Genomic DNA, 19,112 nt, shown 5'->3' with positions numbered 1-19,112 from the left:
TGTGTCTCTAATATGGTCATACATTTGGCAGGAGGTCAGGAGGTGCAGCTCACATTTTCCTTAAATTTGGGTCAATGGTCAGGTATTCTGCCACTGTGTACTCTCTGTTTAGGGCCACATAGCATTCTAGTTTGCTTAGTTTTTTTGTAAATTCTTTCCAATGTGTCAAGTAATTATATTTTTGTTTTTGGTTGGTTCTAATTATGTTGCTGTCCTAGGGCTCTGTTTGTGTTTTGTGAACAGAGCCCCAGGACCAGCTTGCTTAGGGGACTCTTCTCCAGGTTCATCTCTCTGTATGTGATGGCTTTGTTATGGAAGGTTTGGGAATCACTAGCTTTTAGGTGGTGCTAGAATTTAACAGCTCTTTTCTGGACTCTCTCTCTCTAGTGCCAGCATACAAAGGTGTAAGGTATAGCCAATGTTACCAGTGGGACCCTGAATAATGCATATATGTGGTAACTGGTCAGTCACTGATCAATCATGTGATTCTCTCACTCTGCAGGTTAGATGGCTAGTTGTCAACAGAGGCTGGTATGGAAACCACATGTGGTGTCCATGTGTTTGATACTGGTCCATTTATTACATTTCTGCCATTACAATGAGCCCATCCTCCTATAGCTCCCACCTGCCTCCTCTGGCGTTCAACCACTTGTCAATCATGCACTTGATAGTTATTTGTAACTTTAATTGATTTTATGTTGAGAGAGATAGGCTTTACTACATTTTCATAGGTAGCTGTCATGTATGCAGTCCATCAAACAATGTTGTGGGCCTGCCTATCTGCAAAACAGTAGCAGACATTCTATTTTCCCACGGAATATAACATACAATCATAAATGTTGATTATGTGTTTCAGAGAAAGTATTTGGCTCAGTCGCAATTGTTAAAGTAGTAGATGAGAATCTTTGTAGATTCAACAACACCCAGTCACGGGTGTGTTGCTTGCATCATAACCCTTTTCAGCCAATGAGAGAGCGACGTCGAGAAAGGGGTGCCGGAGACGTAAAGCTTGTGCAACATGGCGACTCTCCGAAGAGACTACGGAGAGTGGAGATACAACCGCTTTTAAACCAGAAAATCCATATATTTGTGCCTTGTACAATGTGGCGGGTTTAGCCCAAGCTACGACATCTACAACATTGTAAACGATGTTTGCAGAGGTAAGTTCATACTCGCTTCAAGGCGAGTCTATAGTTTGTTTTCCGCGCTGGGCAGTGACAGCGTTGAGTGACAGCAGCCAAACAGCTAGCTAACCGTTTAGCATCCGACCACAGGTAAACATTGGACGATGAGCACCGACAGGCTTGTCTGTTTTGAAAAAAACAAAACCTCCTTGCTCTGTCAGTTAGTCCAGGATTAGATAGCTAATACGATGAGCTGAAGTTATCCTTGGTGACAATACCGTGCTGGAATAAGCTCTCTGGCTAGGTGGAATAACCAACGTTATGCGTTTACATTATTATGAGTAACGACGTTGCTAACAGGAGAATCTCTTCAGCTCAACTGATTCAGGTGAGAATGGAATGGGCGCGTCCCAAAGTAGTTATTAACTAGCTGGCTAGTTAGCTGATGGCTAGCCCATTCAATAGTACATTCTTGGGCTAGGTGGCTAGCAACATCGATGTCAATTGCCCCATTTGCTTCCTAGCAATATAACTTAGCCTGCTAAATACTAGTAACGTTAGCTAACTTTAGTAATGTTAATCAATAACGTTAGATAATGTTATAGCACAACCTTATCAGAGTTAGCTAACTAGCTATGTGTCTTTCTGATTTGACATATTTAACCAACTTACTAGCTAAGTTACTTGTTACTGTTTTGCCCTGTTCTGTGTGTAACATTAGCCATTTTGATGTTGGCCAGCTACATTTTGGTAAATACGTGACGTTTAGTCTGCCTGCCCCATCATTACATTATCTGGCTTACACCTGGAACTGTCACCAGTCAAGTTGCTGGTACCTTCTGTCATAAAATCTGTTATGTAGGCTAGCTATGTGTTCCAATTATGCCTATGCGGCTGCAACTACATTTCCTATGGTATTTAATTTAGCTATCTAGCTACATGCAAAGTAGCTACAGTTCTCATCAAAGGGGTAATAAGTAAGAGTTTCTATCCAGCCCCACTTCCTGTTCCTTTAAATGGGGCTAGTCAAGTTTCTATCCAGATCTAAATGGGGCTAGTCAAGTTTCTATCCAGATTAGACCGGTGTCTGAAATGGATGTGTAAATGACTGCCTGTCATGTGGAATTGGGAGTTGTGTTCGTTCAGCAGTACTTCTCATTACTCTAATCTGTATTGTCTAAACTGACAGTGTTTTCCATTCCAAGGGTTTTATCTAAAGATAATGCTCTACTCCCATTGAGCTTGGTCTGTTTGACTAGACTACTTACCGGTAATGTAGTTATAACTGCTTATAAAGCAACTCTCTATATAGGCCCCTACAGTTCTCTGGTAACTAGGCCTACCTACCAGGTAAATATCCAACAGTTTTACCTTAGTATCAAGGCCCTTCCTATGTTGGAGACCTATGGTGTGTGTGTCTCTGCCCGGTGTGGTAGGCCTAATCTATGTTAGACTATATCTCCTTGGTCTCTGCAGGGAGAGGTATTTTATAGCGCTACTGCTTATAGTAAGTCCCTCTCCTAATATGTATGTATGTATGTATGTATGTATGTATGTATGTATGTATGTATGTATAACTAGGCAAGTCAGTACAAAACAAATTCTTATTTACAATGATGGCCTACCGGGGAACAGTGGGTTAACTGCCTTGTTCAGGGGCAGTTCAACGACAGATTTTTACCTTGTCATCTCGGGGATTCGATCCAGCAACCTTTCATTTAATGGCCCAATGCTCTAAATAGTAGTCTACCTGCTGCCCCCTAACTCTGATTACTATCAGGTCTATATGACCTCACTGGGGTAAGTTTAAATTGTGGCTGACATGGCACATTGTCTCCAGTTAATCTGGGATGTTATGGAAGAAAGAGGGCATTGTGTTGTGCTAGATATCACACCCAAGTATAAAACAGCATTCTTGTCTCTAACCTTTAGAGTTAACCAGTCACAACCTGAACACAACCTGGAGCACAGTAGCCAGCCTGACTGAAGGGAGTTGGCTGTTATGGTGTAACTGGTCTTACGGTGTAACATGCACCCTCAAGGATATGTGTTTCTCTCACAGCTAAATCTCATTAGTATGTCTTAATCAAGTCTTAGTGACAGCGAGGCGTCAGTCCATCAGAACTGCTCCGCCACGCACGCACGTGCAGCCTGCATCAGTCTAAGGTCACCCTAATAGGGAACTTTAACTGGCCCAGGTCACAGTGCAGTTCTATGGGAGCAGGAGGAGCACGGAGCCCAGTATCCATCATACTGAGGCCTCCCAGCCCTGCTCAGCCCTGCTCAGCCCAGCTCCCTCACTCCCCTCTGGGAGCTCCACTCACTTTCTCAGAGGAGAGCTTTTTAATGTTCTGAGCTAATCCCTCAATTACTAACCCCTCACTCATTAAACCCTAACCCCTCACCCAATGTCAGTAACTCCTGACTGTCTTGGAGGCCAAGGGGGCTGTGCTGCTGACAAAGTTGAAACATGCATTCGCTAACCCCTGACATCTTAGCCAGAAAAGGACTGGCCACCCCTCAGAGCCTGATTCCTCTCTAGGTTTCTTACTACATTCCTGGCTTTCCAGGGAGTCTTTCATAGCCACTGTGCTTCTGTATCGGCATTGCTTGCTGATTGGGGTTTTAGGCTGGGTATCTGTATTAGAGGTCGACGATTAATCGAAATGGCGATTTCAAGTTTTCATAACAATCGGAGATCGGTATATTTGGACACCGATTTGGCCCATTTATTATTATTATTTTTTACACCTTTATTTAACTAGGCAAGTCAGTTAAGAAGGCATTCTTATTTTCAATGACGGCCTAGGAACGGTGGGTTAACTGCCTTGTTCAGGGGCAGATTTTTACCTTGTCAGCTCAGCGATTCAACCATAAACATCAAGGCCTTTCTTAAAATCAATACACAGAAGTATATATTTTTAAACCTGCATATTTAGCTAAAAGAAATCCAGGTTAGCAGGCAATATTAACCAGGTGAAATTGTGTCACTTCTCTTGTGTTCATTGCACACAGAGTCAGTGTAAATGCAACAGTTTGGGCCGCCTAATTTGCCAGAATTTTACGTAATTATGACATAACATTGAAGGTTGTGCAATGTAACAGCAATATTTAGACTTATGGATGCCACCCGTTAGATAAAATACGGAACGGTTCCGTATTTCACTGAAAGAATAAACGTCTTGTTTTCGAGATGATCGTTTCCGGATTCGACCATATTAATGACTTACGGCTCGTATTTCTGTGTGTTATCATGTTATAACTAAGTCTATGATTTGATAGAGCAGTCTGACTGAGCGATGGTAGGCACCAGCAGGGCTCGTAAGCATTCATTCAAACAGCACTTTTGTGCGTTTTCCAGCAGCTGTTTATGACTTCAAGCCTATCAACTCCCGAGATTAGAATGGTGTAACCGATGTGACATGGCCAGCTAGTTAGCGGGGTGAGTAGTTGTTCCCCTTGCTCTGCATGGGTAACGCTGCTTCAAGGGTGGCTGTTGTCGATGTGTTCCTAGTTCGAGCCCAGGTAGGAGCGAGGAGAGGGACGGAAGCTATACTGTTACACTGGCAATACTAAAGTGCCTGTAAGAACATCCAATAGTCAAAGGTATATGAAATACAAATCGTATAGAGAGAAATAGTCCTATAATTCCTATAATAACTACAACCTAAAACTTCTTACCTGGGAATATTGAAGACTCATGTTAAAAGGAACCACCAGCTTTCATATGTTCTCATGTTCTGAGCAAGGAACTTAAACGTTAGCTTTCTTACATGGCACATATTGCACTTTTACTTTCTTCTCCAACACTTTGTTTTTGCATTATTTAAACCAAATTGAATATGTTTCATTATTTATTTGAGGCTAAATTTATTTTATTGGCGTGTTATATTAAGTTAAAATAAGTTTCCATTCAGTATTGTTATAATTGTCATTATTACAAATACATTTTTTAAATAAATCGGCCGATTAATCGGTATCTGCTTTGTTTTGGGGGGGTCCTCCAATAATCGGTATCGGCGTTGAAAAATCGTAATCAGTCGACCTCTAATCTGTATAGCAGTTTGTGACAACTGCTGATGTAAAAAGGACTTCATAAAATACATTTGATTGATTACCCCCTAACCCCTCAGTCACTACCATTGGTCACAGGGGCTGTGGCAAGGAAGGGAAGTGAAACCTGTATGCCTGCCTCACTGACATACCGGGCATGGGGTGACTTCATGTGGCGGGGAGTTGTGCAATGTCCTACAACTGATTTTGTCTTTTAGGGAGTTTACAAGGAATGCTTTGTGCTGCTTCAGTCTGGAACCCTCAGCTCTTGTATGGAACCCTCAGCTCTTGTATGGAACCCTCAGCTCTTGTCCTGTGATAGTTTGTGTTTGTGAACACCTGCGTCATCCTCTCCAGTCTCCACTAGTCTGTAGTCTGGTACAGTAGTATACTGGGGAGTGGAGGCTCTCTAAGTCAGTGGAGGAGTGGATCAGCTAGAGCAGTCTGTAAGTAGTAGAAGTTAACCCTGTAGTGGTTTAATAAGCCCTGTCATCCTCTAGCTCAGGGTTTGTTAAACTATGGGTCGGGAGCCAAAGTGGGCCCTGGGCACTTGAGGTGGGTTGCGAGTTATGAGAATACACCTAGATTTGCACACTATTTCTTCTTAATTTGGGTCATTGGAGGACGATTAGGGTCCCGGGAGGACTGTCTGGTTGAATGTTGCACATTATACAGTGGAGTGTATGAGAGACAGGACAGCCAGGCATGACTACAGGCAGCTATAGGGCAGACTCTTCGCAGCTGTCTGAGGCTATGGTGGGCAGAGAGGAGTTTTATTAAAACGTCTGAGCCCTTTCTGTTGGAATGGTTTTCCTGAACCTTCTTGCTACCGTACATTATCACAGAAGACAAGCATAATTTGTGACGAGTTGTTTTGTTGTGGCTGGTGAGCTGTCGTATTGTATTCTCTCCCACTAGTCCCTCTCTGTCTGTCTGTAGCCATATAATAACTTGGCCTACCTGTCTGTCCCTATATTCAGACAGTGATTGTTCTGTGGCGGCTCCACTGTGACGCTGGTGCTCTGATAACCCTAGCCCAGGCCCTCTCATATGGGCCCTAACACCATTACGGGTGTGTGTCAAGTCAAGGACGTCTGCTAGCAGCCAGGCACCTCGTGAATAAGGAGAGGCCTCCTTATCCCTGCTGTTGTTAGTAGTATAAAGACCCTGCCTGATTGACTGAATACCAGGCGGGTCTAACAATCAAGAGTGTTTGCGGTATGTTCATTCCTCTGTTAGTGTGTCTGAGTAACATTCTGTAGGTTGTGTCTCTGATGATACCTGGCTAGTATGCTGCTTCTCACCAGAGCTAGTCTAGGGAAGAATTTGCGATTTATCCTGAAATATAGGCCTAGCTGTGACAGCCCATCCTCTTAGCTACTGTAGTATACGTATGGTACAGTGCAAGCTAATGTTTCTAAATTCCCCTGTTTGTAATAATGTAATGCAGTAGTCAGTCAGTGCCATGTGTTATTATTTGGCCATGATGACTTTGTTGTTTCCTCTCAGGTGAATGTGTTAGCAGCAAGGGACTGACAAGCTTGTTTCATTATGTGAGCGAGGGGAAACGCTATGTGTGTGTATTGTGCACTTGTACAGTGTGTGTGTGTGTGTGTGTGTGTGTGTGTGTGTGTGTGTGTGTGTGTGTGTGTGTGTGTGTGTGTGTGTGTGTGTGTGTGTGTGTGTGTGTGTGTGTGATATAAAGTTGTGTAGATATAAAGTTGTGTAAGGGATAGCCGGGCTCTATCCAGCGTGGTTGATTGGAACAGATGGTGTATGTTAAATCTGTGTAAGCTGGAATGACTCAGAATATGCTGCTGCTAGCGCCTGCCTAGTGTGACGCTTATAGCTGTAATACTGCTGTACTACTCAACACCATCACCCTGACCCCTGGAAAGGTCAAAACATATCCCGTGTGTGTGTCGTTATAGCTGTAATACTGCTGTACTACTCAACACCATCACCCTGACCCCTGGAAAGGTCAAAACATATCCCGTGTGTGTGTCGTTATAGCTGTAATACTGCTGTACTACTCAACACCATCACCCTGACCCCTGGAAAGGTCAAAACATATCCCGTGTGTGTGTCGTTATAGCTGTAATACTGCTGTACTACTCAACACCATCACCCTGACCCCTGGAAAGGTCAAAACATATCCCGTGTGTGTGTCGTTATAGCTGTAATACTGCTGCAGTACTCAACACCACCATCAGCTTTTACACAGAAGCGTGAGTGTCCTGACCTCTGGAAATGTGCTCTCCCCTCAATCTTAGCTAGCTAATTAGTTCTACTGTATCTAAATGAAATCTGGTGACATAACAATGATGACAAAAGCTTTTCCTATGAATTATTTGCCTCTTTTTGAAATGTCATTGTGTTTCCAAGCCACAGTAATGCACTTTTCCCTAAATCTTCATCGGCACTAGTGATGCACCGATATGACATTTTTGGCAAATACCGATATCCAATATTTTCCTTTCCAAAAACAACTATACCCATATTTAAAATGTTACTGTCCTTTTAAGCATTCTAGTACAGTTAAATAGTTGAAACACACACACTGACCCAAAAGTTGCCATTTATGTATGTCCCCATTACCCAATCCATTGTTAAGGGTTTAAACACTGTTTCCTATGCTTGTTCAATGAACCATAAACAATTAATGAACATGCACCTGTGGAACAGTTGTTAAGACACTAACAGCTTACAGACAGTAGGCAATTAAGATCACAGTTATGAAAACTTAGGACACTAAAGAGGCCTTTCTATTGACTCTGAAAAACACCAAAATAAATATGCCCAGGGTCCCTGCTCATCTGTGTGAACGTGCCTTAGGCATGCTGCAAGGAGGCATGAGGACTGCAGATGTGGCCAGGGCAATAAATTGCAATGTCCGTACTGTGAAACACCTAAGACCATACTACAGGGAGACAGAACAGACCGTTGATCATCCTCGCAGTGGCAGACCACGTGTAACAACACCTGCACAGGATCGGTACATCCGATCAACACACCTGCGGGACAGGTACAGGGTGGCCCGAGTTACACCAGGAACGCACAATCCCTCCATCAGTGCTCAAACTGTCCTCAACAGGCTGAGAGAGGCTGGACTGAGGGCTTGTAGGACTGTTGTAAGACAGGTCCTCACCAGACATCACCAGCAATGACCTCGCCTATGGGCACAAACCCACCGTTGCTGGACCAGACAGGACTGGCAAAAAGTGCTCTTCACTGACACGTCGTGGATTGGTCTCACCAGGGGTGATGGTCAGATTTGTGTTTATCGTTGAAGGAATGAGCGTTACACTGAGGCCTGTACTCTGGAGTGGGATCGAGGTGGAGGGTCCGTCATGGTCTGGGGCGGTGTGTCACAGCATCATCGGACTGAGCTTGTTGTCATTGCAGGCAATCTCAACACTGTGCGTTACAGGGAAGACATCCTCCTCCCTCATGTGGTACCCTTCCTGCAGGCTCAACCTGACATGACCCTCCAGCATGACAATGCCACCAGCCATACTGCTCATTCTGTGCATGATTTTCTGCAAGGCAGAAATGTCAATGTTCTGCCATGGCCAGCGACAAGCCCGGATCTCAATCCCATTGCACTGCAGTACTTAATGCAGCTGGTGGCCACACCAGATACTGACGGTTACTTTTGGACCCCCCCTCTGTTCAGGGACACATTATTCAATTTCTGTTAGTCACATATCTGTATAACTTGTTCAGTTTATGTCTGTTGTTGAATCTTATGTTCATACAAATATTTACACATGCTAAGTTTACTGAAAATAAACGCAGTTGACAGTGAGAGGACGTTTCTTTTTTTGCTGAGTTTCTTTATAAACCTTCCTCCTGTATTGATGGTTCTCTTCCCTCAGCTACTTTATCTATCTAATGTAGATGAGCTGATAGACAGACCGCTCACAGTGTTATCCTGATCACTATCAGGCTCTTCAGTGAGAGGGATCAGCAGCAGGGTGGCTCTACAGTGAGAGGGATCAGCAGTGGGAGGGATCAGCAGCAGGGTGGCTCTACAGTGAGAGGGATCAGCAGCACGGTGGCTCTACAGTGAGAGGGATCAGCAGCAGGGTGGCTCTACAGTGAGAGGGATCAGCAGCAGGGTGGCTCTACAGTGAGAGGGATCAGCAGCAGGGTGGCTCTACAGTGAGAGGGATCAGCAGCAGGGTGGCTCTACAGTGAGAGGGATCAGCAGCAGGGTGGCTCTACAGTGAGAGGGATCAGCAGCAGGGTGGCTCTACAGTGAGAGGGATCAGCAGCAGGGTGGCTCTACAGTGGGAGGGATCAGCAGCAGGGTGGCTCTACAGTGAGAGGGATCAGCAGCAGTGTGGCTCTACAGTGAGAGGGATCAGCAGCAGTGTGGCTCTACAGTGAGAGGGATCAGCAGCAGGGTGGCTCTACAGTGAGAGGGATCAGCAGCAGGGTGGCTCTACAGTGAGAGGGATCAGCAGCAGGGTGGCTCTACAGTGAGAGGGATCAGCAGCAGGGTGGCTCTACAGTGAGAGGGATCAGCAGCAGGGTGGCTCTACAGTGAGAGGGATCAGCAGCAGGGTGGCTCTACAGTGGGAGGGATCAGCAGCAGGGTGGCTCTACAGTGAGAGGGATCAGCAGCAGTGTGGCTCTACAGTGAGAGGGATCAGCAGCAGGGTGGCTCTACAGTGAGAGGGATCAGCAGCAGGGTGGCTCTACAGTGAGAGGGATCAGCAGCAGTGTGGCTCTACAGTGAGAGGGATCAGCAGTGGGAGGGATCAGCAGCAGGGTGGCTCTACAGTGAGAGGGATCAGCAGCAGGGTGGTTCTACAGTGGGAGAGATCAAAAGCAGGGTGGCTCTACAGTGAGAGGGATCAGCAGCAGGGTGGCTCTACAGTGAGAGGGATCAGCAGCAGGGTGGCTCTACAGTGAGAGGGATCAGCAGTGGGAGGGATCAGCAGCAGGGTGGCTCTACAGTGAGAGGGATCAAAAGCAGGGTGGCTCTGCAGTGAGAGGGATCAGCAGCAGGGTGGCTCTACAGTGAGAGGGATCAGCAGCAGGGTGGCTCTACAGTGAGAGGGATCAGCAGTGGGAGGGATCAGCAGCAGGGTGGCTCTACAGTGAGAGAGATCAGCAGTGAGGTGGCTCTACAGTGAGAGGGATCAGCAGCAGGGTGGCTCTACAGTGAGAGGGATCAGCAGTGGGAGGGATCAGCAGCAGGGTGGCTCTACAGTGAGAGGGATCAGCAGTGAGGTGGCTCTACAGTGAGAGGGATCAGCAGCAGGGTGGCTCTACAGTGAGAGGGATCAGCAGCAGGGTGGCTCTACAGTGGGAGGGATCAGCAGCAGGGCGGCTCTACAGTGGGAGGGATCAGCAGCAGGGTGGCTCTACAGTGGGAGGGATCAGCAGCAGGGTGGCTCTACAGTTGGAGGGATCAGCAGTGAGGTGGCTCTACAGTGAGAGGGATCAGCAGCAGGGTGGTTCTACAGTGGGAGGGATCAGCAGCAGGGTGGCTCGGCTCTACAGTGGGAGGGATCAGCAGCAGGGTGGCTCTACAGTGGGAGGGATCAGCAGCAGGGTGGTTCTACAGTGGGAGGGATCAGCAGCAGGGTGGTTCTACAGTGGGAGGGATCAGCAGCAGGGTGGCTCTACAGTGGGAGGGATCAGCAGCAGGGTGGCTCTACAGTGAGAGGGATCAGCAGTGGGAGGGATCAGCAGCAGGGTGGCTCTACAGTGGGAGGGATCAGCAGCAGGGTGGTTCTACAGTGGGAGGGATCAGCAGCAGGGTGGCTCTACAGTGGGAGGGATCAGCAGCAGGGTGGCTCTACAGTGAGAGGGATCAGCAGTGGGAGGGATCAGCAGCAGGGTGGCTCTACAGTGAGAGGGATCAAAAGCAGGGTGGCTCTGCAGTGAGAGGGATCAGCAGCAGGGTGGCTCTACAGTGAGAGGGATCAGCAGCAGGGTGGCTCTACAGTGAGAGGGATCAGCAGCACGGTGGCTCTACAGTGAGAGGGATCAGCAGCAAGGTGGCTCTACAGTGAGAGGGATCAGCAGTGGGAGGGATCAGCAGCAGGGTGGCTCTACAGTGAGAGAGATCAGCAGTGAGGTGGCTCTACAGTGAGAGGGATCAGCAGCAGGGTGACTCTACAGTAAGAGGGATCAGCAGCAGGGTGGCTCTACAGTGAGAGGGATCAGCAGCAGGGTGGCTCTACAGTGGGAGGGATCAGCAGCAGGGTGGCTCTACAGTGAGAGGGATCAGCAGCAGGGTGGCTCTACAGTGAGAGGGATCAGCAGCAGGGTGGCTCTACAGTGAGAGGGATCAGCAGCAGGGTGGCTCTACAGTGAGAGGGATCAGCAGTGGGAGGGATCAGCAGCAGGGTGGCTCTACAGTGAGAGGGATCAGCAGTGAGGTGGCTCTACAGTGAGAGGGATCAGCAGCAGGGTGGCTCTACAGTGAGAGGGATCAGCAGCAGGGTGGCTCTACAGTGGGAGGGATCAGCAGCAGGGCGGCTCTACAGTGGGAGGGATCAGCAGCAGGGTGGCTCTACAGTGGGAGGGATCAGCAGCAGGGTGGCTCTACAGTGGGAGGGATCAGCAGCAGGGTGGCTCTACAGTGGGAGGGATCAGCAGCAGGGTGGCTCTACAGTGAGAGGGATCAGCAGCAGGGTGGCTCTACAGTGAGAGGGATCAGCAGTGGGAGGGATCAGCAGCAGGGTGGCTCTACAGTGAGAGGGATCAGCAGTGAGGTGGCTCTACAGTGAGAGGGATCAGCAGCAGGGTGGCTCTACAGTGAGAGGGATCAGCAGCAGGGTGGCTCTACAGTGGGAGGGATCAGCAGCAGGGCGGCTCTACAGTGGGAGGGATCAGCAGCAGGGTGGCTCTACAGTGGGAGGGATCAGCAGCAGGGTGGCTCTACAGTGGGAGGGATCAGCAGTGAGGTGGCTCTACAGTGAGAGGGATCAGCAGCAGGGTGGTTCTACAGTGGGAGGGATCAGCAGCAGGGTGGCTCGGCTCTACAGTGGGAGGGATCAGCAGCAGGGTGGCTCTACAGTGGGAGGGATCAGCAGCAGGGTGGTTCTACAGTGGGAGGGATCAGCAGCAGGGTGGTTCTACAGTGGGAGGGATCAGCAGCAGGGTGGCTCTACAGTGGGAGGGATCAGCAGCAGGGTGGCTCTACAGTGAGAGGGATCAGCAGTGGGAGGGATCAGCAGCAGGGTGGCTCTACAGTGAGAGGGATCAGCAGTGGGAGGGATCAGCAGCAGGGTGGCTCTACAGTGAGAGGGATCAGCAGCAGGGTGGCTCTACAGTGGGAGGGATCAGCAGCAGGGTGGCTCTACAGTGGGAGGGATCAGCAACAGCGTGGTTCTACAGTGGGAGGGATCAGCAGCAGGGTGGCTCTACAGTGGGAGGGATCAGCAGCAGGGTGGCTCTACAGTGAGAGGGATCAGCAGTGGGAGGGATCAGCAGCAGGGTGGCTCTGACTCAGATCGTGGACAGATCACTTTCTATTTGTTTATTCCCCTGGGGTCCTCCTTTCTTTCACACAATACTTTATAGCAGAGCTCTCTGAACCTGTTCCTGGAGACCTACCGTCCCAGGGCTCAACGCTGAACTTTGTTACAAGGAGCATGTGTGCCCCAAAGTTGAAAATAAATAAATGTAGGACCACAGTGAAAAGTATTTTTAGATATTAAAGCTAGAATCCTTAATTTTTCTAGGCACGCTGATGCTCCTAAATAAAATTGTCAGGTCGCTGGGCCTCCCGAGTGGCGCAGAGGTCTAAGGCACGGCAGTGCTTGAGCCGTCACTACAGACTAAGGTTCGATCCCGGGCCGTGTCGCAGCTGTCCGCGACCAGGAGACCCATGAGGCGACACACAATTGACCCAGCGCTGTCCGGTTTAGGGGAAGGTTTGGTCAGCCGGGATGTCCTTGTCCCATGGCCTGTGTGAACAGTACACTTTCCTTCAGTAGCCTGTCTGTGATAACTATGGGAAAATCTCAATTGCATACTCCAAGCATCCTCTCTCCTCCAAACCCATTTGATGAGAAGGCCAGAGGCTCTGACCCCCAACCCATTGGAGGGGAAGGTCAGAGGGGCGGTGCCTCTGGCTTTCTCATCCAATGGGTTTTGAGGAGTGAGGATGCTAGGAGTATGCAATTGAGATTCTCCCCATGGCCTAATTCTCCCTTCCTTCCTGCATCTGGAGTTCCTGCTTCCTCTAGTGACACACACACACAGTGCCGTTCTCACCTCACCTATTGCGATTTTCCTTCCTGCACCTGGAGTGCCACATTCCACCTGAGTGCCCCCTCTGTGACTGCCACAGTCCTGTGGGTGGACACACACCTGCCTCACCCATATCACTTCACCTAGCACTCCTGGAAACTTTAGCTCTCACAGCAAACATCTGAAGAATGTAAACAAAACAAATGAACTGTGATCTAGACCCTGGTAGACAATCCTCATGCAAAATAGATTCCGGACCAGCTTTAGCTGTTAGCCTGGCTGTCTTTCAAGTAGCCTGAAGAATCCCTCAATGTAGGCTAATGACCTGTGGTAATGAATAAACCCGTTGTATCTTGTTCGCCTGTGGGATGTGTGCCAGTGTTGGCTGGAGACTGGGTTACGTACAGAGTCTGCTAGCATAAGCTTGCTAGTGTTAGCCTGCATTTAGGCTGTGTGAGACTAAAGGATGCAGTGAGAAAGCTAGCATAGCATTAGCAGTTAGCTTGTAAGCATGAAACTGGGTCACCGGTAGCTAAGCGACTTAACTCCAACATATGTCTTCTACAGAGGTCCAATGCAGCCGTTTTTAAAAATCTCAATATCAAATCATTTCTGGGTAACAATTAAGTACATTACAGTGATTGTTTTAAATTAAAATGGTCAAAAAGTAACAAAATAGCTTCTTAGCAAAGAGCAAGTTCTCAAGCAAGAATTTTGCTAGGTCTGTCTGGGAGTGGTCTGATTGGGGAGGGGGAAACTGAACTAGCAGTTATTGGTAGAGAGATTTGGAACTCTTTCTTATTGGCCTATTAACTAGTCACCAGGCAGGCCAAAACTCCATCCCACCAAAACAGGCTCAAATTTCAGGAAGACTTTTCAAACAGCTCTTACACTAAAAGGGCATTATCATAATTGTCACAATTTCACAGTATTCTTCCAACCTGTGTGGAAATATACATATAAAAAAAACACTGTCAAATCATGTTTTTTGACTGCATTGGTCCTTTAAGTTGCGATGCGCCCAGAAGAGTGTGCTCCAGTACTGGTAAAAATGTCCATTATTTTTATGCTTACCTTGTATCTGTTTGTCTGTAACTGCAAGCTTTTCTTTGGGTGCTGAAATCTGTAGTAGTCTGTCAAATTGCACCCTGTATTCCACTGTTTTCCAATGAAGTAGGAAGTTAGCGACTTCAAACATGCAGTAACTCAATACTTATAAAATATATACAATTCTTTAATGCTTACTGTGTACCTGTGCTTGTCCTGATTGCTATAGAGTCGTCCGTTTTGAATCCATAGTTTTTGATAAATAGCCTTCTCTGTTTCCCCTGACAAATCAAAAACATCTGATTTTTGATGAGGTCCTCCTCCTCCTCTGCTAACAGAGGTTGCTTAAAATGTTACTTATGTCAAAAACTACGGATTTCAGCACCCGAAGTAAAGCTTGCAGTTACACAGGACAAACCTAGAGAAGGAAAACATTAAATAATGGACAGCTTTACAATTATTGACTGATAGTGACTCGATGTAGTTGGCGGTAGATTCTTCTGGGCGAATCACAACTTCTCTCCGTAGAAGACATTATACACCAAGTGTACAAAACATTAGCAACACCTGCTCTTTTCATGACATAGACTGCCCAGGTGAATCCAGGTGAAAGCTATGATCCCTTATTGATGTCACATGTTAAATCCACTTCAATCAGTGTCGATGAAGGGGAGGAGACAGGTTAAAGAAGGATTTTTAAGCCTTGACACAATTGAGACACGGATTGTGTGTGCCTGTGTGTGTGTGTGCCTGTGTGTGTGTGTGCCTGTGTGTGTGTGTGTGCCTGTGTGTGTGTGTGCCTGTGTCTGTGTGTGCCTGTGTCTGTGTGTGCCTGTGTCTGTGCCTGTGCCTGTGTCTGTGCCTGTGTCTGTGTGTGTGTGTGCCTGTGTCTGTGTGTGTGTCTGTGCCTGTGTCTGTGCCTGTGTGTGTGCCTGTGTCTGTGTGTGTGCCTGTGTGTGTGTGTGTGTGTGTGTGTGTGTGTGTGTGTCTGTGTCTGTGTCTGTGTGTGCCTGTGTGTGTGTCTGTGTGTGTGCCTGTGTCTGTGTGTGTGTTTGCCTGTGTCTGTGTGTGCCTGTGTGTGCGCGCCATTTCAGTGGGTGAATAGGCAAGACAAGATATTTAAGTGCCTTTGAACAGGGTGTGGTAGTAGGTGCCAGGCACACCGGTTTGATTGTGTCAAGAACTGCAACACTGCTGGGTTTTTCACACTAAACAGTTTCCTGGGCCAGCTACCCTGTGGAAGGCTTTCGATGCCTTGTAGAGTCTATGCCCTGACAAATTACAAGTGCTAGCATTAGCAGTTAGCTTGCTAGCGTTAGGCTGTAGGCTGTGTGAGATCGGGTTAGGATGCAGTGAGAGAGCTAGCGACGTTAGCAGTGAGGTCAGCAGTGAGGTCAGCAGTTAGTTTATCTTTTTCCTGCTCTGACAATAACAGGTAACCTGAGGATGAGAAACTCTCTCCCTCTCACTTTCTCTCGATCTGACTTTCTGTAGTGTTTTATATTTTATTTAACTAGGCAAGTCAGTTAAGAACAAATTGTTATTTACAATGACGGCCTTCCCCGGCCAAACCTGGACGACGCTGGGCTAATTGTGCGCCGCCCAATGGGACTCCCAATCACGGCCGGATGTAATATAGCCTGGATTTGAACCAGGGACTGTAGTGACGCCTCTTGCACTGAGATGAAGTGCATTAGGCTGCCACAGTTAATATGTGAAATTAGGTGGGTGATTGCTATACGTTAACCCCCTCCCTCCCCCTCCAGGCCAGTCTGTCTGTGTGGGGATGGGGGGGTCTAGGAGTGGTGCTGTTCCTCATCACTTTTGGACCCTTCGCTATCTTCTACCTGGCCTTCTATATCTGCTGCGTTGTAGGCGGGTAAGTGTGTAAAACCTGTTTGAAGTTAAATCCTTTATAGATGTGTTTATGTGAAATGATCTGTCTTGGTTGTATTCTAGCTTTCAATAGGTTTTTACTGAGATAACTAATGAATCTGGTTTACCTGTCTTCTTCCTCTTCTCCTCCTCTCCCTTCCACTCTTCTCCCTCTCTCCTCTCCTCCTCCAGTGGTTTTGCGGTCACTCTGTTGTTTGGGAAGACCAACTCAGAGAGACATCTTGAGAAGTGTGAACACTCTTACCTGCCAGCCACACAAACGGGTATACTGAAGGTAGGATACATACACTCACACAAATGACTCTCTCTCCCCTCCCCCTCCATCTCTTTATCTATCTCTCCCCCCTCTCTTTCTTTCCCCCCCAGACGTTGGATGAGATGAGGTTGGAGCAGAAGCCTATAAAGATAGACAGGAGACTGACTGGCTCCAACTACATAGACGAGCCTCTGCAACAGGTAAGTAACAGATGGATGAAGGATGGGCAAGTGAAAACAAACGGAGAGGGAGCACAGTGCTGACACACAGCCTGATGACACAGATACTTTCTGCTTACTGGGCTCTGTCTATACAACTGTGATTGAAGCCAAGTCACTAGTTTTAGTCTGCAACTATCTCAATGCAGACATTTATGTCTCTGTAGCAAAGGGGTGTGTTTGAATTTCTGCCTGTCTTAGTGGATGTTTATGTACGTGTCTCAGTGTTGAACATAACAGACATATTCCCTCTGTTAGTCCTTGAGAATGATAGCTGTGACTGAAATGTGTCCACTAAAGGGCTAGTTAGTTGCTATAGCAGCCAGATAAAGTGAGGACATGTCTTTAAGTAGCCTAATTAGATCATGACCTGCCTGGATCAGCAGCCCCAGTGTGTGTGTGTGTGTGTGTGTGTGTGTGTGTGTGTGTGTGTGTGTGTGTGTGTGTGTGTGTGTGTGTGTGTGTGTGTGTGTGTGTGTGTGTGTGTGTGTGTGTGTGTGTGTGTGTGTGTGTGGTCCTGCGTGGTTTATCTCCCTCTTGTGTTCTGTATGGCCACTGTGGGTTTAATGAAAATTGACTTCTCACCTACAATAATGACTGGCCAGTTTCTCTCACTCACACTCTCTCCCTCTCCAGGTCATCCAGTTTGCATTGAGAGATTATATTCAGTATTGGTATTACACTCTGAGTGAGGATGAGTCTTTCCTGCTGGAAATCAGACAGACTGTCCAGAACGCTTTGGTCCAGTTCTCTACACGGTAACATTCTATTACTGCTATATTACTGGTGATTTACTGCTCTTCCTTACTTCTCTATAACTACTGTGTTATTATTATACAGGTCTAAAGAGGTGGACTGGCAGCCTTATTTCACCACCAGACTGGTGGATGACTTCGCTACTCACCTCCGAGTCTTCAGAAAGGCCCAGGACAGACTGGAGCGCAGGGATGACAATAAACAGAGTAGGAATACACATCCACTGACAGACAGGCGCTCTCTCTCTCTGACATGATGATGATTGTGGTGATGTTGATGGTGTTAATTGTGGTGATGACAATTGTGTTGATGAAGGTGATGCTTGTGGTGATGTGTTTCTAGGGGACTTGTCGGAGGAGATGGTGGAGTCATTTTTTGAGGCGGAGGTAGAGATGGAGAGGAGTGTCTGCAGAGACGTGGTCTGCACCTCCCTGAAGGATGAAGAAGGTAGACACACACATACACTTTCCATTAGAGCGAGGAAGGTTCACACGCTGAACCTCAACAAGGAAGTTAAAGCAACTTTTGTGTGTGTGTGTGTGTGTGTGTGTGTGTGTGTGTGTGTATATACACAGAGTGTACAAAGCATTAAGAACACCTGCTCTTTCCATGACATAGACTGACCAGGTGAATCCAGGTGGAAGCTGTTATCACTTATTGATGTTACCTGGTAATTCCACTTCAGTCAGTGTAGATGAGGAGACGGGTTAAATAAGGATTTTAAAGCCTTGAGACAATTGAGACATGGATTGTGTTTGTGTGCCATTCAGAGGATGAATGAGCAAGACAAAAGATGTAAGTGCCTTTGAACGGGGTCTGGTGGTAGTTGCCAGGCACACTGGTTTGTTTTTCATGCTCAACCATTTCCCGCGTGTATCAAGAATGGTCCACCACCCAAAGGACATCCAGCCAACTTGACACGCTGTGGGAAGCATTGGAGTCAATATGGGCCAGCATCCCTGTGGAATATTTTCAACACCTTGTAGAATCCATACCTGACAAATTGAGGCTGTTCTGAGGGCAAAAGGGGGGTGCAACTCAATATTAGGAAGGTGTTCCTAATGTTTGGTATACTCGGTGTACATCATAATGTTGACATTCAGGTACTGACGTCTCTGTGTGTGTCTCTGTGTCAGGGTTCCTGAGGGACTTGTGTGAGGTGCTGCTCTACCTTTTACTACCTCCTGGAGACTTCCACAACAAGAACATGAGATACTTCCTCAGGGTGAGACACACACACAAAAACAGACATGCACAAGACAAGCACACACTCACACTGTGACACAAACACCAACATGAAATTGAGTGTGATGTGTGGTCCTGAGTGGCTCAGTCAGTACACCTGTATTGCTTGCTGTTTGGGGTTTTAGGCTGGGTTTCTGTACAGCACTTTGAGATATCAGCTGATGTACGAAGGGCTATATAAATAACATTTGATTGATTGAAATTTGATTGATGGCGCTTGCAACACCAAGGGTTGCGCGTTCGATACCCGCTGGGGCCACCCATACATCATTATCTATGCACGCATGAATGTAAGTGGAT

At 47.3% G+C, this 19,112-nt stretch overlaps 1 protein-coding gene across 6 annotated transcripts in view; it reads left to right on the top strand.

Moving 5' to 3' along the window:
* The first annotated feature begins 988 nt into the window (after positions 1-988).
* The window catches only part of LOC118371874 (sorting nexin-13), a 51,158-nt gene continuing 33,034 nt past the window's right edge, over positions 989-19,112 (top strand). Inside the window, exons 1-8 of one of the 6 annotated variants that reach the window (XM_035757509.2) lie at positions 989-1,160; positions 16,208-16,320; positions 16,509-16,611; positions 16,704-16,793; positions 17,448-17,569; positions 17,652-17,773; positions 17,910-18,014; positions 18,704-18,792. In XM_035757509.2, the coding sequence (XP_035613402.2) occupies positions 1,149-1,160; positions 16,208-16,320; positions 16,509-16,611; positions 16,704-16,793; positions 17,448-17,569; positions 17,652-17,773; positions 17,910-18,014; positions 18,704-18,792 (756 nt within the window). In that variant the 5' untranslated portion in view covers positions 989-1,148. Of the gene's footprint in view, positions 1,161-1,278; positions 1,513-16,207; positions 16,321-16,508; positions 16,612-16,703; positions 16,794-17,447; positions 17,570-17,651; positions 17,774-17,909; positions 18,015-18,703; positions 18,793-19,112 lie in introns of those variants that run through there. The other 5 variants (XM_035757513.2, XM_035757508.2, XM_052472378.1 and 2 more) reach the window with 5 other exon arrangements.

This window comes from Oncorhynchus keta, chromosome 20 (assembly GCF_023373465.1).
Source record: "Oncorhynchus keta strain PuntledgeMale-10-30-2019 chromosome 20, Oket_V2, whole genome shotgun sequence".
In the NCBI taxonomy this organism is placed as follows: Eukaryota; Metazoa; Chordata; class Actinopteri; order Salmoniformes; family Salmonidae; genus Oncorhynchus; species Oncorhynchus keta.
Note: the sequence above shows the minus strand (reverse complement) of the source record. Positions and strands in the feature narration are given on the sequence as shown.